Raw genomic sequence first — 19356 nt, forward strand, 5'->3', positions numbered from 1 at the left:
GATAAATGTGATAACGTGCTCGATATATAATCCGATATTATATTAATAATCTTAAATATATTTATCATTTATTGGAGTGATTGTTTCTGCTCTCATTATTTCCTAAACCTCCAACATGTTAATTATCTCATGATGCAATGACCCTACAGGATTTTGTCAAGAGACCTCTCTTGTTGTAAATTAAATTTACAATAAAAAAGATCTGTTTGAAAGGCAGAGATTTAGCGCCAAACTAGTAATTAAGTCGCCCAACCGAAACCAAAAGGTCAGCAGCGACACCTCGAGTCACCAGACCCACGAGCTGACCCCGGAAGTCCAAAAACTCCCCCCAGTCTATCGTGGACAGCCATCGAGTGCAGTAACGGTTATAATCTTTAAGAAACTCTCCTATTTTCACCCCAGTACATCACCAAAGTATATCCCCAAGTACATCTCCATCAGAGATATAAGGAGGATTTTTCCTTATAAAGTTACTCAACAGTGTTTGAACAAATTGTGTATTAAACATTCTAAGAAACTATAACTAGTACATCACCGGTTTAATTGTTAAATATCTGTGTAAACCCTCGACTTTGGTGGCGCGTGGCCCCAATAAACTTTTATAGAAAAGTTAACAGTGAGTGTAATTTTCACCCGGGTCAATCCTTCCAGATCCTTTACCTGATTTCCACCGACATCCACCCTAAAGATTAGAAACTCCCCAAACATTGGTCCTTCGAGCCGGATAGACGGCGAACAATTAATTATCAAGTGAACACTCCCCAATAATTTGTGAAGCGAAGTGAAAAAGCCTTACAATGGCAAATCAACAGTGAAATTCCTCAAGTGATCGGGAAGATTCGAAAGTGTTCGAGCGTCTTCGCAGAGACCCAACACTTGGGCCGAATAGTTCGCACAACAGGTGGCGATCGCAGCGGCACGGTCGATAACCAACCGACATCAGACGTTCAACTGTCGGTAACTAATCGAGATTTATCGACTAGTCGATAACTGAGTACATCATCATGAGCGACCTCAATGAACCCACTGACAGCTCAACCCTCACGCCAAAGGATATTCAACAGGAGTCGTGCTCCTGGGCTGATGCATCGGAAGAAATCAAATTAACGGTGGTTGATGAGTCCCTCAACGTAGAACCAACCCCGACAAGGTCAATTAAAGTGAGACATTCAGAAATACGAGCCTCCGATCAGGACATCACCGCACCTCAACGCAGCAAACTTCGGTTGCTGAAGTACAAGGCTCAAGTTATCAGAGAGGTTTATCGGGGGAACTGTCTCGTATACACGAGACGCAGGCCCCGTATACCATCGAGGAATTGGAAAGCCAGCGGGATATTGTTGAGTCTGAGTGGGCAGAACTCAACAAAATTAACGATCAGTTAATTGATTCTCTGCCCGAAGATCACGAGCATCATCAGGGCAAGGATTACGACGAGGCATCCCGCTATAAACGAGGTTGTTTAACCTTAATGGGACAAATTAGAGGCCAGATCATCAACATTAGGGATGCAGCCAGAGCTCAAGATTCAACGTACGCCCATCAACTAGGGACTCTGAAAATTAAACCTTTTGACGGAAAGAGAGAGGAGTGGAGGGACTTCAGTGAGTCATTCCTGACGATGGTAGGGAATGATGACACCATCCCCCCAGTAAAGAAACTCATGTGGCTGAAGACGTTCCTGAAAGGACTACCAGCCGAGCTCCTCGCTACATTTAACACGCAGCCAGCAAGCTACGAGAAGGCGTGGCAGAAACTAGTCAGGAGATACGAGGATCCCAGGTTAGTGGCTCAGACATTATTCAACAAGGTATTAGATTTACAGCAGATCAACAAGCCCACTGCCGAAAGCCTCGGATCCAGAGCCTCAGCAGTGGTCGAGACCCTCGACCAACTGAAGGATGTGCCAGGACTCGCCTCAGAGAATATCACTGAGCAACGCTTCGCCCACATACTGAGAAGATCACTGGATGTGGACACGCTCAAACAGTGGGAAGTCAAGTTGGGAACTTCCAAGGATTTTCCAGGTCTACAGGAGTTTGTAGACTTCCTTGAGACTTATGGGAGAGCTCTCCACGCAGGGGCCAGTCTCAAGGAATATCATGAGAGTGGTCCAGCAAATAAGAAGCTCATCACAAAATTAAAAAGTGGATACACAGTCACTCAACAGCAGGACATCCATTCAACAGAGAAGCTACTCCCCAAGACGAACTGTGCGTACTGTAAGGACAGGCACTTCATCGCAGCTTGTCCATTGTTTAAGACACTCATCCCACTGAAGAGGAACGAGTTCGTCGTTAACAAGGAGCTGTGCTTCAGGTGTTTGGGTCCCCATCAAAAGCCAAAGTGCAAGTCAACCAAAACGTGTCACGAGTGCAATCGAGACCACCACACACTCATCCACAACGGGAGCTCGTGGACAACGGCGCCATCGATTGGAGGGGGATTCCGAGCAACGGAGACAGCAGATGAAAGACCAAAGCCAGGCACGTCAACTAGTGAGTGAATAATTTAATATACTAAACAAAATCATTGACTCCCTCATTGGTCCTCTACATTCACAGGATTCAGTACATCATCAGCATCATCAGAGATCATCAATCAGAGGATCAATGAGAGGTCAACAGAAATCTACACAGTACATCATCCAGAAGAAGACCAACAAGCGGTATTACTCGCCACCGCAAGACTAAGAGCACATTCACCTAGAGGATTCATGGTGAAAGCAAGAGCGCTAATTGATCAAGGATCAGAGCTATCCTTCATCACTGATCAATTAGCACATCAACTGCAACTCAAGAGAAGGCCATCATCAACAGAATTAATAGGAAGTGGCGGACTCAATTCAGGCATCACTCAGGGCGCAGTGACTGTCATTCTTCAATCAACTCAGGGGCAGAGGCACATCACAATCAGCGCCCACATATTGAAGAAATTGACGACTACACTGCCATCATTCTCATGTACACTAGTGGACATCGGCTCATTAGAGAATCTTCACCTAGCCGATCCTCAATATCTCAGACCTGGACCGACCGACATCATCATAGGAGCAGATTATTATGGGCAGATTATCGAGAGTCAAATCATCAAGTCTAGACGAACAGCAGTAGTTGGCCAACGCACAGCATTTGGTTGGATATTATCAGGACCAGTCAAATGCACAAGTTGTTCAACGAAGATTTCTTTATCTGCAGTAAAGGAATCCACCAATGAACAACTACTAGAGCTTCTCCAGAAATTTTGGGTTCAGGAAGAATTGCCAATTCATCATCAACATTCAGAGCTGTCAATAGAGGAACTCGAGTGCGAGAAGCACTTTCAAGAAACCCATCGCAGAGACGAATCCGGACGCTACATAGTGAGACTTCCATTGAGGACGTCATCATCAGCGCTCGGCAATTAAAAAAAAAAGGCCTCACGTCAGTTAAAATCAGTCGTCAGCAGGCTCAACAAGGATCAAGCATATTCCCAACTCTATAAGGAATTCATCAAGGAATATGAAGAAATAGGACACATGAAAAGGGCGTTAGAAATTCCAGAACCATCAACAGCCTACTATCTGCCGCATCATGGAGTTTTAAGAGAGGACGCCATCACAACAAAGCTGAGAGTTGTATTTAACGGCTCCAGCGCCAGCTCATCAGGTATGTCACTTAACGACGTTTAATATCCTGGTGTTAAATTACAGATCAACGCGATGAACGTCTTAACCTGGATGAGAAGACACAAACTCGTCTTTGGGGCAGACATCATCAAAATGTTTAGACAGATTAAGGTACATCAGGACGACTGGGATCTTCAGAGAATATTGTGGATCGATGACGATCAACAGGAGATCACCTTCCAGTTAACCACAGTGACCTACGGTCTCAATTGTTCGCCCTGGTTATCACTCAGAGTGCTGCAACAACTAGCAGACGATGAAGGACACCGTTTCCCAGCAGCAGTCGAAGCGATCACGAGAGGTCGTTACGTCGACGATATACACGAAGGGTCCGACTCAGAAGAAGGCCTCAAGGAAATAGTGCAGCTTCAAGGACTATGCCAAGCAGGCGGTTTGGCTCTACAGAAGTGGAGTAGTAATTGTCCAGAAGCTCTTCATCAACTAGGCCTAACAACAGAGAGCAGCCTGATACAATTTGAGGAATCAGTGACAAAAGTACTTGGTTTGTGTTGGCACCAGTCAACCGACACATTCAGGTACAAATCGAGGAAATTCAACGCAGCTACCATCACCAAAAGAACAGTGTCATCGGAGATAGCTCAGATCTTCGATCCATTGGGATGCATCGCCCCAGTGGTAGTACAAGAGAAAATTCTCCTGCAGGAGCTATGGAAGCTCAAGGTCAACTGGGATGATCCTCTTCCAGATGAGTATAAAAACCGTTGGAGGACATTCCGAGGAGGTCTCACCAAATTAGACATAGTTACTGTACCCAGGTGGATACAGTTATCGTCAGACACTATCAACATCCAAATACACGGATTCGCAGATGCATCAACGGTAGCTATGAATGCAGTGGTCTACATTCGAACGAGAACCATCAACGAGAATCCATCAACAACTCTAGTGTGTGCGAAAACCAAGGTCGCACCAATCAAAAGGATGACCATACCCAGGCTAGAGCTCACAGCAGCTCTACTCTTAACCCAGCTAGTGGAATCAAAATATGAGATGCTTCAGCTAGACCAGAATCAGGCGGAAACTTACCTCTGGTCAGACTCATCAGTTACACTAGCTTGGATCAGGAGCCCAGCCTGGAGATGGAAGGATTTCGTCCATAACGGGGTCATCAAGATACAGGATACGGTACCAAAGGCCATATGGAGACACGTCAGTGGTAAAGAAAACCCAGCTGACTGTGCCTAAAGAAGAATCTCACCAAATGAATTAGCAGATCATCCACTCTGGTGGTCAGAACCAAGCTGGATCAATCAGGATCCAGAAGACTGGCCTCAATCAACAATAGACGCATCTAAAATGGATACTCCAGAGGTGGCCAAGGAAGCAAAACCAGTACCAGCACATCCAGCAAGGATGAAAATCAGTAAAGTAGCAGAACTCCTCAACAGATACAGTTCAATGGCCAAACTGTTAGCAGTGACAGCGACTATCAACAGAGCGATAGACAGATTCAGCCGGCGACCAACGCCCCCGGGACCTGTCCTGACAACTAGAGAATTAAACGAAGCAAGAGTATTCTGGGTTAAGGTAACACAAGCACAATATTTCGAATCAGCTATTAGACTTTTGCAGAGAGATCATCAGTTACCAAGGGCTGGCAAGGCAAGGGCTGGCTGGCTGGGTTGGTCGTCTAGACGACCAAGTCATCGTGAGACTAGGAGGTCGCCTCAAAAACGCTCAACTCAGTCCAGAGGAAATACATCCGATAATCCTACCCAGACAGTCAAGGTTCACCACAAAGGTCATTGCCGAAGCTCACCAGATAACCCAACATAGAGGTACTCAACTGACTCTAGCCTATACGAGGCAAAAATATTGGATCGTACGAGGCAGAGGTACTGTCAGAGGATACATCTTACGCTGCACCATCTGCACCCGTCATCGAGGAAGACAAGCTCAACAGCAGATGGGTCAATTGCCGTCAACAAGAATTTCACCAGCCAGGGCATTTCTCCACACAGGAGTGGATTATGCAGGTCCATTCACCATCCTGAAGTGGAGGCCAACAAATGCACAACCAGGAACAGTGCATATAGCAGTATTTGTGTGCTTTACTACGTCAGCAGTTCACCTAGAGCTCGTCAACAGGCAGACAATCGAGGCTTTCATCGGCGCCTCCAAAAGGTTCACGGGAAGACGTGGTATCCCAGCAGTCATGTATAGTGACAATGCCACCACCTTCACAGTAGCAGCAGAGGTCTTAGAACAACTCTATCACCAGGAGTCGAGAGAGAACCAACAAGTCCAGGCTGTCCTCGCAACCCATGGAACTCAGTGGAACTTCATTCCACCAAGAGCACCACACTTTGGTGGTAAATGGGAGGCAGCCGTGAAATCCATGAAATATCACCTAAAGAGGATACTAGGACCATCAACACTCACATACGAAGAGCTCAACAGCGTGATCATCCAAATAGAAGCGTGCCTCAACTCCAGACCAATCTGTCCCATGTCAGATGATCCAGAAGATCTCCAAGTGCTCACTCCAGGACACTTCCTGGTAGGAGAGCCCCTTCAACTAGTACCAGAACCATCTCTTCTCCAGAAACCAAGCAGCAAGGTACAGAGATGGAACCTCGTCACCCAGAGCACCCAACAATTCTGGTCCAGATGGTCTAAGGAGTGTCTACAGAGATACCAGGCAATCTACAAATGGAAGAATCAACAGGAAAACATCAAGGTCGGCGACATGGTCCTGACGATGGATGAATATCCACCAGCAACGTGGCCAATCGCCAGAGTCATTGCAACGCGACCAGGAGCAGATGGACTCACCAGGGTCGTCACAGTGAGAACAGCAAGATCCCAAGTGGCAAGACGGATCACCAGACCCTCAAAATATAAGGGTAACTTACGCGGAGTTTGACAGACCAATCGCCAAACTCTGTCTTCTACCATCAGATCCACCACCAGCAGATGAACCTCCAGAGGAGCAACAAGGGGACCTCCAGGAATCACAGGACTGAGAGCTAAGTATCATTTTGATTAATTATTCAATTACTCGACAAATGATACGTCTCTCACCCTGTTCTTCCCCTTACAGACGACCCACGACCATCAACGAAGAGAAAGTCACAGCTCGAGGGAATTTACGCCTCCCTCAAGCAACCAGCAGCCCAACAGCACAGACAACAACACCCAGCACGACATTCAACGACTTCCAGAGGATCAGCTGACTTCGAATAATTCAACATCCCTGATGTTGAATTGCCCCCGGGATGTTTGAAACGCAGAGATTTAGCGCCAAACTAGTAATCAAGTCGCCCAACCGAAACCAAAAGGTCAGCAGCGACACCTCGGGTCACTAGACCCACGAGCTGACCCCGGAAGTCCAAAAACTCCCCCCAGTCTATCGTGGACAGCCATCGAGTGCAGTAACGTTTATAATCTTTAAGAAACTCTCCTATTTTCACCCCAGTACAGCACCAAAGTATATCCCCAAGTACATCTCCATTAGAGATATAAGGAGGATTTTTCCTTATAAAGTTACCCAACAGTGTTTGAACAAACTGTGTATTAAACATTCTAAGAAACTATAACTAGTACATCACGGGTTTAATTGTTAAATATCTGTGTAAACCCTCGACTTTGGTGGCACGTGGCCCCAATAAACTTTTATAGAAAAGTTAACAGTGAGTGTAATTTTCACCCGGGTCAATCCTTACAGATCCTTTACCTGATGTCCACCCACATCCACCCTAAAGATTAGAAACTCCCCAAATAAGATCTGTTTGAAACTAAGCCTAATCTCCATGAGGACGGTCGATCAAATCGATCAAACCCGTCAGATTTCGGGCATCGTCGGGTCAACGGTCAGGCCCTACCGCAAACTCGGAAACCCACCGGCCAGTTAGTTCAGCATTGTATTCGGACCTTAACGTTTCGTTTTTCGTTTAATTAAGAGTTCGTTGTACAATCACCGATCCACTACTGAGTGTCTCCAGCTACACCACCGTCAGTGTGGACACCTATTCCAGACAATTAGCTACATCACCATCACCTTGCATAGTTAAATTTAACAGACAATCACGGGAATTTATTCGCGATTAAGAAACTCCACCCAACGTGGTGTTTTTACTTTAATTGACCCAAGTGGTTGTCCACAGCAGAAATAAATCGGCAGAATAATTTTACCCAGTGTTATAATTCATTCAGTTCAAAACTACCCATCATTGCACTCCTCCCCAATCCACCCTAAAATCAGTATCCTCTCCAAACAAGATCTCTTGACAAAACACTGTAGGGCTATTGCATCATGAGATAATTAACATTTGAACAATTAGCTTGGGAACGCCAAGGGGGATGCCCGCGGTTTTCAGAATCTTGTCTTTTAATAAATAATACTAATGTAAATAATAATCGGTTTTTAATCACCCTAGCGCCCCCCCCCCCAAAGGATTGTCTTGAAATATCTTTCGCCCGAGGAGAAGGGGAAGCACGCACACTGCTTACCCGCGGCACACGGACGGAGAGCCGCCCAATACTCGCGCCCCATTGGCCGTTCTTTTCACCCCCATATCTCTGCAGGGGTGCATCCGAGCGAAAAGTGGAAGAGGACTTTTCTGCTCAGAATCACCCCCAAAACATGCCTGTTCACTGTTCGCCTCTACCTGATCTACACCCTGTATGCGTCGACAGGGACGGGAACAGGGGCTCTATGAGTTTGCTCGTAGGGCACAGATACTCGATACCAGCGACTAAACGGCTGCTCAAGGGCAGGGTGTAAAATGGCCGTGAGGCTGATTGCACCTCTGGCTTGGACTGTCTAAGAATAATAAGTGAATAAGTGAATAAGTGCCAATTAATTAATTACTTAATTAATCAATAAATAATTGATCAATTCCTTAAGTTAATTTATAAATACCTCCTATCCACGTCCGGACATTTCTTCCGATTTTTTTTTCTTCTATTAATGGATCGTTCTAACACCACTACTGAACGTCATCACGTTTCGTCATGACGTCATTAGAGCTTTTGGAACATTCGAAAATTACATTTTTTGAAAAATCGATAATTAATTGTTAAACGATTTTTCAAATGTTTTTCATGAAAAATCGATTATTGGGACCATTAACTATCTAAAAATAAAATAAAAAAAATCATGCAAGTTCTCTATTCTATTAGCTGAAATTTGGATAAGAAAAATAATCTGTAATAATATTGTGGCGAGGATCCGTAAATAGACCAAACAATTATCATAAAATATATTTATTTATCATATTTATCAACAAGTTTATCATACAATAACAGAACTAAGGAGGTGCGACGACCGGATAATCTCAAATATTAGAGTTAAATTAAAATTGTTAACAAATCGAAAGTTAATAAAATAAATTATAAGTTGCGTCACATAGATTCATCAATCGTTAGTTCAATAAAAAAAATACTTTACCATAGTTATTATTATACAACATTGTATTATTAAAATTCTTGAGAGGACTCGCGTCTGCTAGTTTGCGCGCCACCAGCCCGAGTCGTCTTCGGAGGGAGGGAAGCCGGAATAGTGGGGACCACCCCACCTTGGGGAATAATCACATCCCGCAAGAGTTCATTCAACTCTTCATCCGTTCGGATCGCCAGTTGGATGTGCCGGGGGATGATTCTGTGAATAATAAAAAAAAAATTATTTTAATCAAATCAAACCCCCGTGGGTTTGATAATCAAGAGAAACCACCACCACCACCACCACCACTAGTTTTTCACAATATTTATCGGCCTTGGGATCACTGAAATTTAAGGTCAAACTTGAGACAGGAGATATTATTTTCCCTTCGCGTCTGTAAACTTTTCCCTGTTCTCGGGAATCTTATTAAAATTATAAAACATAAAATATTATAATTCATTAAATTATAGCGACAATGCGGTCGATATTTAATGCGCATGCGTCAAGGGACACTTGCTTGAGGCCCACCGAACACTCTTCGCCCGACAGCGATAATATTCGCATCCTAATCTGTTGTTGTGTGTTAATTTGCGTTATTTGTAATACTTTGTAATTTAGGAAAGAGTCGATCCCCGAGGACTTTGTTAATAAAGCGGATAGGATATTGTCAACATATTTAGTGAGTAAAATAATTATTAATATTGTTGCCTTTGATTTTCCTTTCTCTCTCTCTATCTATTTTCTTTAATTCTAAGTGTAACAACACACGTTTGTTACACTCGAGCTAACAATTTAATATCACTCGAGATGTGTAAGGGCTTCTATTTTTATTTTGTCTTTGTAGAAATCACTTATGAGTAACACAGACACCTTTTTTAAATTGGTATTTATTTTTATAAATGATAAGGATACACGAGCAAACGAGACGGACAGAGTAATTTTATTTTTGTAATTTAGGTTGCACTTTAGGTTGCTTGTTCTTGGAGATCACGCGGTTACAAAATTGAAGGTTTTAGGCTACCCTTTCGCACGATGGCCCTGATAGAACTAACTTTTTGTCTAAGAGGTTCGAGGGCTGGAGGAGGGAATCCTCTCTTCGTCACAACTCCCAAGGATTCTGATTGGTCAAAAGAAACATAAAACCCCACCCTTCGAGCGGGATATTGGAATTTGGAATGTAAGGGAAAATTCTTTTGCATGTGTTGGGAATTAGCCGTTGGGGAAAAATGAACCCTTGGAAAAGAAGTAAGTACACGGCTGGCAAAGGATTATGTCATAAACTGGACTCTACGTATGGAAAGATTGACAAACCCTGTCTTCTAACATTTGAAGAAAAAATGAGAGAAAAGAAGAAGAAAAAGGAAGGGAACCAGAAACGCGTATAATTTATGGCGGACCCTTGAAAAGTAGGAAGTGAATGGGAAAGTTTGAACCTCCAGCCCTCGACCTCTCGTTATCATATATTCCTAAATTATTATTACTGCTACTTAATTTTATTAAATTCCAGCAAGAAATCATTTCGTTGTTGGAGACGAAACACTAAGGGTCTACCAACTACCACGCTCTGAGCATTGTCGATCGTTGTTGGTTTCCGTTAAAGCACCTGGCGCCCAAATAAATGAGTTAATTGATTCAATTATTGATTCGACGATTTAGCTATCGAATCCTTCAGCCCTGCCAGCCCCTGACCCAGGCCGCGCCAGGTGTAGGCCTTCAGCCAATTTTTAACAATTCGTGAGCATTTATTAATTAATATTTATCGACATTCATCTAAAAGAAAGGCCTGGTCTCAATTGGCGCCCAACGTGGGGCCGCGTTGGATATTTTTCTTTGAAAATCTACTGTAGAATCAGTGAAAATGAAAATGAATATTTGATAAAAATTCCTTCAATGTGTAAGAGAGAGAGCATTAGGTGTTGGAATTTGAACGTTCAGTGTCACGGCCGAGCGCAATGTTTACCTAGAATAGAGCCATAAAATGACCCATACAGTGGTGGTCATCTCTTTTCTTTTCCCAATAGTCGATTTAAACATTTCATACTCTCTCTCTAACCTCTAAACCTTTCCTATCTGTCTTAAGAAATTTACTGTGATATTATTGTACTATTATAATGGAAATTGAATGATATTGATACGATTTGCCATAATTGTCGACTCTTCCACACGTATTTGTAATTAATTGTCGAGTGATCGCGTCCGTCTGTAGTCGGGGTCACTTGATTGTTATTCGATTGGGAAAATCCGGTGCCTTGTTCGTCTGTTATCAGAGTATCAAGGACAGACTCAGTCGAAATATCTTTGTGAAAATTATTGATGTGAAACATCTATAGGCTCACTTGTAAACCGAATCGTCGGCGTGGCGATACTTGCCGTGGCGACGGATCGCCACGCTATACTAAGGTATGCCTATATATATTATGTGTAGTAGAGTGTACGGTGTGGCGTCTCACTCAGTTCGACGTTGTTGTTTACTACGGTACACATAACCTGCGTTTTATTTAATTTTTCATTTTAATTTTTGACAATAAAATATGTGTGATAGTGATAACTCAGAAGAACAAAGTGATCAACCTTGTGCAAAGAAAGTGAAACTACACGAAGACATACTACCAAGTCATCAGTAAGTAGATCGTATTTTTCAAGTCTCCATAAATGTAATTACTATATTTTTATATTTAGTTAATTATATTTGTGGGGGTGAGCAAGTGGAAGGTAACACCAGGTCGATGTATTAACGAGAGTTTATTTATTAATTCTACAAGTGTGAGCGTTGAATGTGTCCAAGGTAGATCGGGGAGCAAGTGTATCCGAGGTAGGTTGGGAAATGACTATTGAGTGTGGAAAAATGTGCGGAAAGTGTGGGCATGCGAATGTTTGGGAAACAGGAGAGGGGGTACTAGGGATCTCGACTGTGATTGGCTCGGCATCGTATTCTCGACACGTGACGTCGTGATGCCGGCTAAGTGCACAGGAAGGTTGGGTTCTTCGCTGGGACAGTTCTGGGTTATTCCCCAGGTTTTTATGGTAGGGATGGCGTCGGTCGGGTAGGTGCTAGGTCTAATGGGTTTTGGAAGGTCTAGACAGGATTGGGGAATTTACCCGGGAATGCCAGGGTGTAGTGGCGACAGGGTCACCACAGTACCCCCCTGCCAGTGATTTGGATCACGATGAGGATGTGTGTGGTGTGGATGACAATTTATTATGAGGATTTACGCGAATCCGTCCTGATAGCGCTCTGTAAATTTGACGAGTCTTCCTGAGCGCGTTGTCGGTGCGGTCGCTGGTGGTGGTGGTGGCTCAACCCGCTGTGGTTGCTCAGGCTCGGGTGCTGGTGTGCTCGTCTTGGAGTGCTGAACACCTGACTCATCATCAGCGATGATGTAAGCCGGTTTCAGCCTGTCAATGGAGACGTTCACGTCCTTGCCCCTGATGTGGATGGTGAACGTCTTGGCGCTGCGGCGGATGACCCTGTATGGACCTTGATACGGCATCACACAAAGGTTTTATGTGTTCCGTGTCTGTTGACCTTAGCCGGGCGCAGGTTGGCAAAGTGCTGGCGAAGTTCCTTGACGTAGTCCGCTGGGTCGTCTTGGTGACTGACAACTCGGGGGCCAGGAACTCTCCAGGTAGGCGTAATGGTTCGCCGTACGCCAGTTCGGCTGCTGATGCTTGGAGGTCTTCCTTCCAGGCCGCTCTGATCCCCAAGAGCACCGTAGGGAGTACCTCCGTCCACGTGGGGTTCTCATGGCACTTGATAGCTGCCTTGAGTTGGCGATGAAACCGCTCAACCATGCCGTTAGCTGCTGGGTGATAGGCAGTTGTCCTCAGGTGAGTCGTGCCTGCCAAGTAATTGAGGTGCTTGAACAGGTACGACTCGAATTGCCGACCTTGGTCTGTGGTAATGCGGAGGGGAACTCCGAAGCGACAAATCCACCCCTCGTAGAAGGCTCTGGCAACCGTCGTTGCCTCCTGGTCCTCCAGAGGAAATGCCTCCGGCCACCTGGAGACTCTGTCGACGCACGTGAGGCAGTATCGGTAGCCCTCGGAGATGGACAGGATGATCAGGTCCATGTGCACGTGCTCGAACCTCGAAGATGGTGGGGCGAATTCTCCCACTGGCGCCGAGACATGCCTGGTGATTTTGGCCTGCTGGCACTGGATGAAGGCGCGAGCCCACTCGCGGCAGTCTGCTTTCACGGACGGCCAAACGTAACGTTGAGTCACGAGTTTGACCGAGGCGTTGATTCCGGGGTGAGCCAGGTTGTGGATGATGTTGAAGGCTGCTCGGCGGTATGGAGGTGTCAGGTATGGTCTTGGTGATAGTGATGACGTGTCGCAGAAGACAGCTACGCCTGCTCCTGGGATCTGGATTTGCTTGAGTTGCAAGCCTGATCCTGAGCGTAGGTATGTTTTCATTGTGTCATCGGCCTGCTGTGATGACGCCAAGGCGGTGTAGTCCAGAGGTGATGAAACTGCGTCGATGCGGGACAGTGCGTCCGCGACGACGTTGTCCTTGCCGGACACGTGTTGGATGTCGGTGGAGAACTGCCCGATGAAATCCAGGTGCCGTGCCTGTCTGGGTGAAGCCTTTTCCAACTTCTGCCGGAATGCGAACGTGATCGGTTTGTGGTCCGTGAAGATCGTGAAGGTCCTGGCCTCTACCATGTGTCTGAAGTGTTTGATGGCAAGGTAGATTGCCAGGAGCTCACGGTCGAATGCGCTCCACTTTGCTTGTGCTGGACTGAGCTTCTTCGAGAAGAAAGTCAATGGTTCCCAGTCCCCGTTGACTCGTTGCTGCAATGCTGCACCGACGGTGTGGTTGGAGGCGTCACAGATGAGCGCGAGGTTGGCGTCGGCCTTGGGGTGAGCCAAGAGCTGCCAAGAGCGTCTGCTAGTCTGGCCTTGCAGGTGGTGAAAGCCGTGTGGGCTTCTGGGGTCCAGCTGATGGGAGTCCTGCCCTTGGTGTTGCCCACCAGGAGTCCGTTGAGCGGTGCCTGGTCCTGTGCAGTCCTAGGTATAAACCTACGGTAAAAGTTTAACATACCCAAGAACTGTCGGAGCTGCTTCGCCGTTGTTGGAGCTGGATAGTCCAGGATGGCTTGGACTTTTTTTGGCAATGGACGTGTGCCCTCCTTGGACACCAGGTAGCCCAGGAACTCCACCTCCGGCTGGCCGAACACGCACTTCCGTGGGTTGATGAGGAGGCCGTAGGATTGGAGGCGTTCAAATAAGGTTCCCAGATGCTGTTGGTGTTGTTCTGGTGTTTCGGAGGCTATCAGGATGTCGTCGATGTACGCGTAGCAGAAGTCCAGGTCCCGTAGCACCTCGTCGATGAAGCGTTGAAAGGTCTGGGCGGCATTGCGAAGACCGAACGACATGTAGGGGAATTCGTACATACCGAATGGTGTGGTGATTGCCGTCTTCGGGATGTCCGCCTCGGCGACCGGAAATTGGTGGTACGCCCGAACCAGGTCGATCGTTGAGAAGATCTCCTTGCCTCGGAGTGCCTGCGCGAAGTCCTGAATGTGCCGCACTGGGTAGCGGTCTGGAACGGTGCGAGCGTTGAGCGCACGGTAGTCTCCGCATGGTCTCCAGTCATCCGTCTTCTTCTTGGCCATGTGGAGAGGTGAAGACCATGGGCTGTTCGAAGGTCGGGCTGTACCTCGTTGGACCATGGCGCTGAATTCCTTTTTGGCATCGGCCAGGCGGTCTGGGGCCAAACGTCGTGGTTTGCTGGCGACTGGAGGTCCTGGTGTGGTCTGGATGTGATGTTTGGTGTCATGCCGCGGAGATGTCCCGGTTCCATCGGGTCTGGTGAGGTCGGGGAACCGTTGAAGGAGCTCGTGGTACTGCGAACTACCTGTAACTATCTTAATGCTTGATAAATTAACTATTTCGACTTGCCCGGGTGAGGTGAGCGAGGTGATGGAGTCCACGAGTCTGCCGTTGCGGAGGTCCACCAAGAGTCCGTAGTGGAACAGGAAGTCTGCTCCGATGATGGGTTTGGAGACGTCGGCGATGACGAAGCTCTACGGGAATGCTCGCCGCAGCTTCAGGTTGAGGTCCAAGGAGACCGTCCCGTACGTCGCAATGGTGCTGCCGTTCGCCGCCGAGAGCTGATAAGTCGACTTGCGTTGCGGCCCACGCACTAACCGTCGTGGGAAAACGCACAAGTCGGCTCCTGTGTCGATCAAAAAACGTACTTTGGTTTCCTGATCGGTGATGAATAGGCGGCGCGTCGTCGAGGCAGAGTCACTAGCCGCCATTAGTGACTGCTCGGTCCGTTTCCCTGAGCGGTGAAATTGCACGGTTGTGTGCACATTTTAGCCTCAGGTCCGAAGCGCCGATGATACCAACAGATGCGGCCGGTTCCGTGCTGTCGGTGTGTGGAGCGCGACCTGGACCTCTCTCGCCTGAAGTTCTGGCCGCGGGGGGATCCTCCGTCTCCTCTGCTCGACCGCTTCAGGCTTTCAATTTCAGAGCGTAAGGCGCCAAATTGTTCCTCGAGGTTGAGGGCCATCTGAGACAGCTTGAGGCTCAGGAGCGCCTCAATGCTGTGCGCCGCTGCCTCAGCGACCTGTGGAGCAGCAGGTGGGATCCTTGGTCTCAGGATCTGGATGGTCTTGTCGGCCAGATCTGCAGCGTCGTCGAGGGAGGCCTTGCGCTGGGTGGCCAATAACACCTGGACGTCGGCCGGAAGGCGCGTGACCCACAGTGTCCGGAGAGCGTCGTCCGGGAAGTTGGGTCCCGCCAGGTTTTTTAGGTGGCGCAGAAACTGAGACGGTTTCATGTCTCCCATTTCTGCGCCTTCTAGGAGCTTCCTCGTCTTCTCCTCCTGGGAGGAGCTCAGGCGCTTTATGAGCTCCGTCTTTAAATATGTGTAGGGGTTGTCCGCCGGAGGGTTCAGGATGATATCCCTCACGTCGGTGGCGTACCTTGACCTGGAGGGCTTCCCGCAGATATGGCCGAATTTTGTTGATTCGGAAGTGATCCCGGCTGCGTGAAAACTGCGATCGGCGATGCCGAAGAAGAGTTCAGGGTCCTCCGGCGTGAACGCTCCTAGCTGCACGGCTACTCGGTTGATTTGGGCCGTACTCTCCATCAGGTTCTGCTGCTGCTGTGGAGGCCACGTGTCCTGCGATGGTGGTGAGGTGCACTCGTCGGATGGTGCCCGTTGCTGTAGTGGCCGCTCTCGTTCCACGACCATGTGGCGTCTGCTGGTGCTCAGTGTCCACGAACTTCCGCTGAATCACGTCGGGGTCACCAATTTGTGGGGTTGAGCAGGTGAAGGATAACGCCGGGTCGGGATGTGAACAAACGTTTATTTTTTAAACCACTATTGTACAAGGGCGAGCGTTGGCCTTAAGCGTGGCTTGTCCTCTCGATGGTCTTCGTATGATGTGTTGTCTGATGTGTCCAGGTAGATCGGGGAGTAGTGTGTCCGAGGAAGGCAGAGGAACGACTGTGTAGTGAGGAAAAGTGTGCGGAAAAGTGTGGGCGTGCGCATGTCGGGAAACAGGAGAGGGGATGCCAGGGATCTCGACTGTGATTGGCTCGGCATCATATTCTCGACACGTGACATCGTGATGCCGGCCAAGTGCACAGGAAGGTTGGGTTTTTCCTGGGACAGTTCTGGGGTGTTCCCCGGATGTATATTGTAGGGATGGCGACGGTCGGGTAGGTAATTTAGGCTAAGTGTTTTTATGAGTCCTGTCTAGGAAGTCTAGACAGGATTGGGGAATGCCAGGGTGTACTGGCGACAGGGTCACCACAAAAGAATTCAAATCTCTTACACGTTACCCAACGGTAGGAAAATTGTGGAGGAACGGTTAATTGATACGTCCGAACTTCAAAACCTTGGAAGTAACGATCACGGTAATACCCAGAATATTCAAACAGTTTCAACTCACTCTCAAACACAAACGATAAATAACTTGCGTACAAACCCGCCATTTTCCCCATTTCGCACTATCGAAACAGAAAACGCGACAGGGCGAGGCAGTTTATCTCTTCAAGATTACGCGATAAATAATTCCCGGAATTTCAATGAAAATCAACCGGTCGAAGAGTCATCGACTGAATTACAACAACCGTGGCATATGAACACCGGGATTAGGGTAACACGCCTAGTTAGCGATTGGAAATTGAATTTTCCTCAGACAGAAAAAGACCCTCATCAATTTCTCCTGATATTAATGGAACGACTCGACACAACCGGTATAAACAAAGATTTATTTGTCCCGTGTTTGTCCGCGATTTTTGAAGGCCCTCACAGATCATGGTATTTGATTAACAAATCGAAATGGAGGTCGTGGAAAGATTTCGCGACGGCTTAGCGGAATTTGCCTATCGCGCTCGTTTTCTTTTTGAACGTATGACTAATCCTCCGACATTTCAAAAACAAATCCATCAAATTATTAAAAAATACAATCCAAGGATCGCGCTTGAAATTCTACGGTTAGGAATAAAAAATTATGACGACTTGCTCGAATTTTCTAACGTACGTGGCGACGTCTTCAAACAAGTCGTCGATCGAAAACGGGGGAGGTTCACTCGGAGAAAAGTCGATCTTAATTGTATGAAAATTGAAACATCCGACATAGAAGATGAAATAGGGTCGATAGAGGAAGAAGAGCCTAGCGAAAGCGAAGAAATAGGATTAAATGCAATAAAGTCAAAACAACACGCGTATAACAATAAGTCGAAGAGTCAAGGCTCAAAAACAATGGTACGCAAAAGACTCGAAAATAACCTCGCGAATTTTGAGAGGAAAAGTAAAGAAATTAAGGATACGCCTGCCCAGCACGATCACAGATCAAAAAGAAGATTCGATGCACCGAGAGATTGGTCAAGGATACTTTGCTACAATTGTGGGCAGACGGATCACTCTTCACGCGGTTGTACTGCCAAAAGGCAGGAGGTGTGTCACGTCTGTCAGCAAGTTGGGCACGTCAACGAAAATTGCCCTACACTCTCGGGAAACGAAAAAAGCCCACAGTAAAATCGTCTCCGATCACTGAACAAAAGGGCAAAACGGAGAAAATCGAAATAAATCGTGCTGCACAGACGGAGAATGGAAAATTTGAAACGAATTCAAAATCGATGAAGTGAAGACGCTTGCAAATCCACCGAGTAAAATTGATTCAACATCTTTACTCTGTTTAGGGAAAAATAATTCAGGAAACGAAAGTATCTTATTAGAAGTCGATGAAGAGTCTGAGGACGAATGTGAACTTTCAGATATCGAAGAAAATTATCTTGAGATTCGTGACGAGAAAAATTAACCAGACCAGATTACAAATCTATCGACGATTTTTGGTACTAAATCGTCAATTGAGATCGAGTCCAAGACGATAGAAGCAAATGTCACAAATTTGAAGAATTGGAGACCAAAACATCTCCCCTCACATTTAATACATCGTTTATCTCAGCGTCGTATATTCCGCGGAGGAAATGGAAGTAAAGAACCGACGAACTTAGTTAAAGCCGAGGTAACAATTTCAATTTTCGGTCATAAATTACATGGAATTATCGATGGCGGCAGTGAGCGAACGTATATGAGTCCCGAAGCCTTTGAACCAGTGAAAACTCTCATGGTCAAGGATGTAATTCCAGATTCGACTTCAACAAAAGGAATCTGCATGGGTGATAGTCCCGCAGTTAAAAGCGACGGAGGTACTTGCTTTATTATCGATATTGGAGATGTCTATGGGCCACAGTGGTTCAGCATTCTTCCAGGCGCGTCGACCGACATCATCCTCGGGATGGATTTTATTCTAGCGTTCAAAGTTTACCTAGATCCAATCGAAAGAGTATGGACACTAGCGGGAAGTGAATACACTTACCCCCTTTCTCATCGATTCGTTTTCCCAACTCCAGTAAAACCATTATCGATAAATCAAAATCAATTTCTGAGAGAATTCCTTGATCGAGAATTTGTCAAATTTGAGAACGAATGTACAGGCGTAACTGATTTAATTAAACCCGAGATAGAATTAGAAGATCGAGAACCACATCGACAAAAGCTATATCGACGCAGCGAAGCGTTTCGCGCGATTATTTATGAAGAAGTCGATAGATATTTAGACAAGGGTTATATTACGTGGAGTAATAGCAATTGGGCAAGTTCGCCAGCAGTAGCTCCTAAAGCTAACGGTCAATTGCGTTTCTGCATCGATTATAGGATACTCAATCGAAAGACAAAGAAGCCAGCGTACCCTCTACCCCAAATGGGTTCAATTTTGTCTCAACTATACCAGGCGAAAATTATTTCGACATTGGATAT

At 46.4% G+C, this 19356-nt stretch overlaps 4 protein-coding genes across 4 annotated transcripts; 2 read left to right on the forward strand and 2 right to left on the reverse strand.

The window, feature by feature from the left end:
- The first annotated feature begins 320 nt into the window (after positions 1-320).
- On the forward strand, positions 321-3417 carry LOC135170254 (uncharacterized). The gene is made up of 2 exons (XM_064135923.1): positions 321-2498; positions 2565-3417. The coding sequence occupies exons 1-2, from the start codon at positions 1472-1474 to the stop codon at positions 3404-3406; spliced, it is 1869 nt and encodes a 622-aa protein (XP_063991993.1). The 5' UTR covers positions 321-1471; the 3' UTR covers positions 3407-3417.
- A 100-nt stretch (positions 3418-3517) lies between these two features.
- Positions 3518-6654, forward strand: LOC135172611 (uncharacterized). The gene is made up of 5 exons (XM_064138765.1): positions 3518-3616; positions 3692-4844; positions 4902-5200; positions 5244-6534; positions 6590-6654. The coding sequence occupies exons 1-5, from the start codon at positions 3518-3520 to the stop codon at positions 6652-6654; spliced, it is 2907 nt and encodes a 968-aa protein (XP_063994835.1).
- Positions 6655-11498: 4844 nt separating this feature from the next.
- On the reverse strand, positions 11499-13736 carry LOC135172612 (uncharacterized). The gene has a single exon (XM_064138766.1). It carries the CDS (start codon positions 13734-13736, stop codon positions 12471-12473), a length of 1266 nt encoding a protein of 421 aa, XP_063994836.1. The 3' UTR covers positions 11499-12470.
- Positions 13737-15336: 1600 nt separating this feature from the next.
- On the reverse strand, positions 15337-16278 carry LOC135172613 (uncharacterized). Its single transcript, XM_064138767.1, has one exon. It carries the CDS (start codon positions 16276-16278, stop codon positions 15337-15339), a length of 942 nt encoding a protein of 313 aa, XP_063994837.1.
- Positions 16279-19356: the final 3078 nt, after the last annotated feature.

Source organism: Diachasmimorpha longicaudata, chromosome 2, assembly GCF_034640455.1.
Source record: "Diachasmimorpha longicaudata isolate KC_UGA_2023 chromosome 2, iyDiaLong2, whole genome shotgun sequence".
NCBI classification, from domain to species: Eukaryota; Metazoa; Arthropoda; class Insecta; order Hymenoptera; family Braconidae; genus Diachasmimorpha; species Diachasmimorpha longicaudata.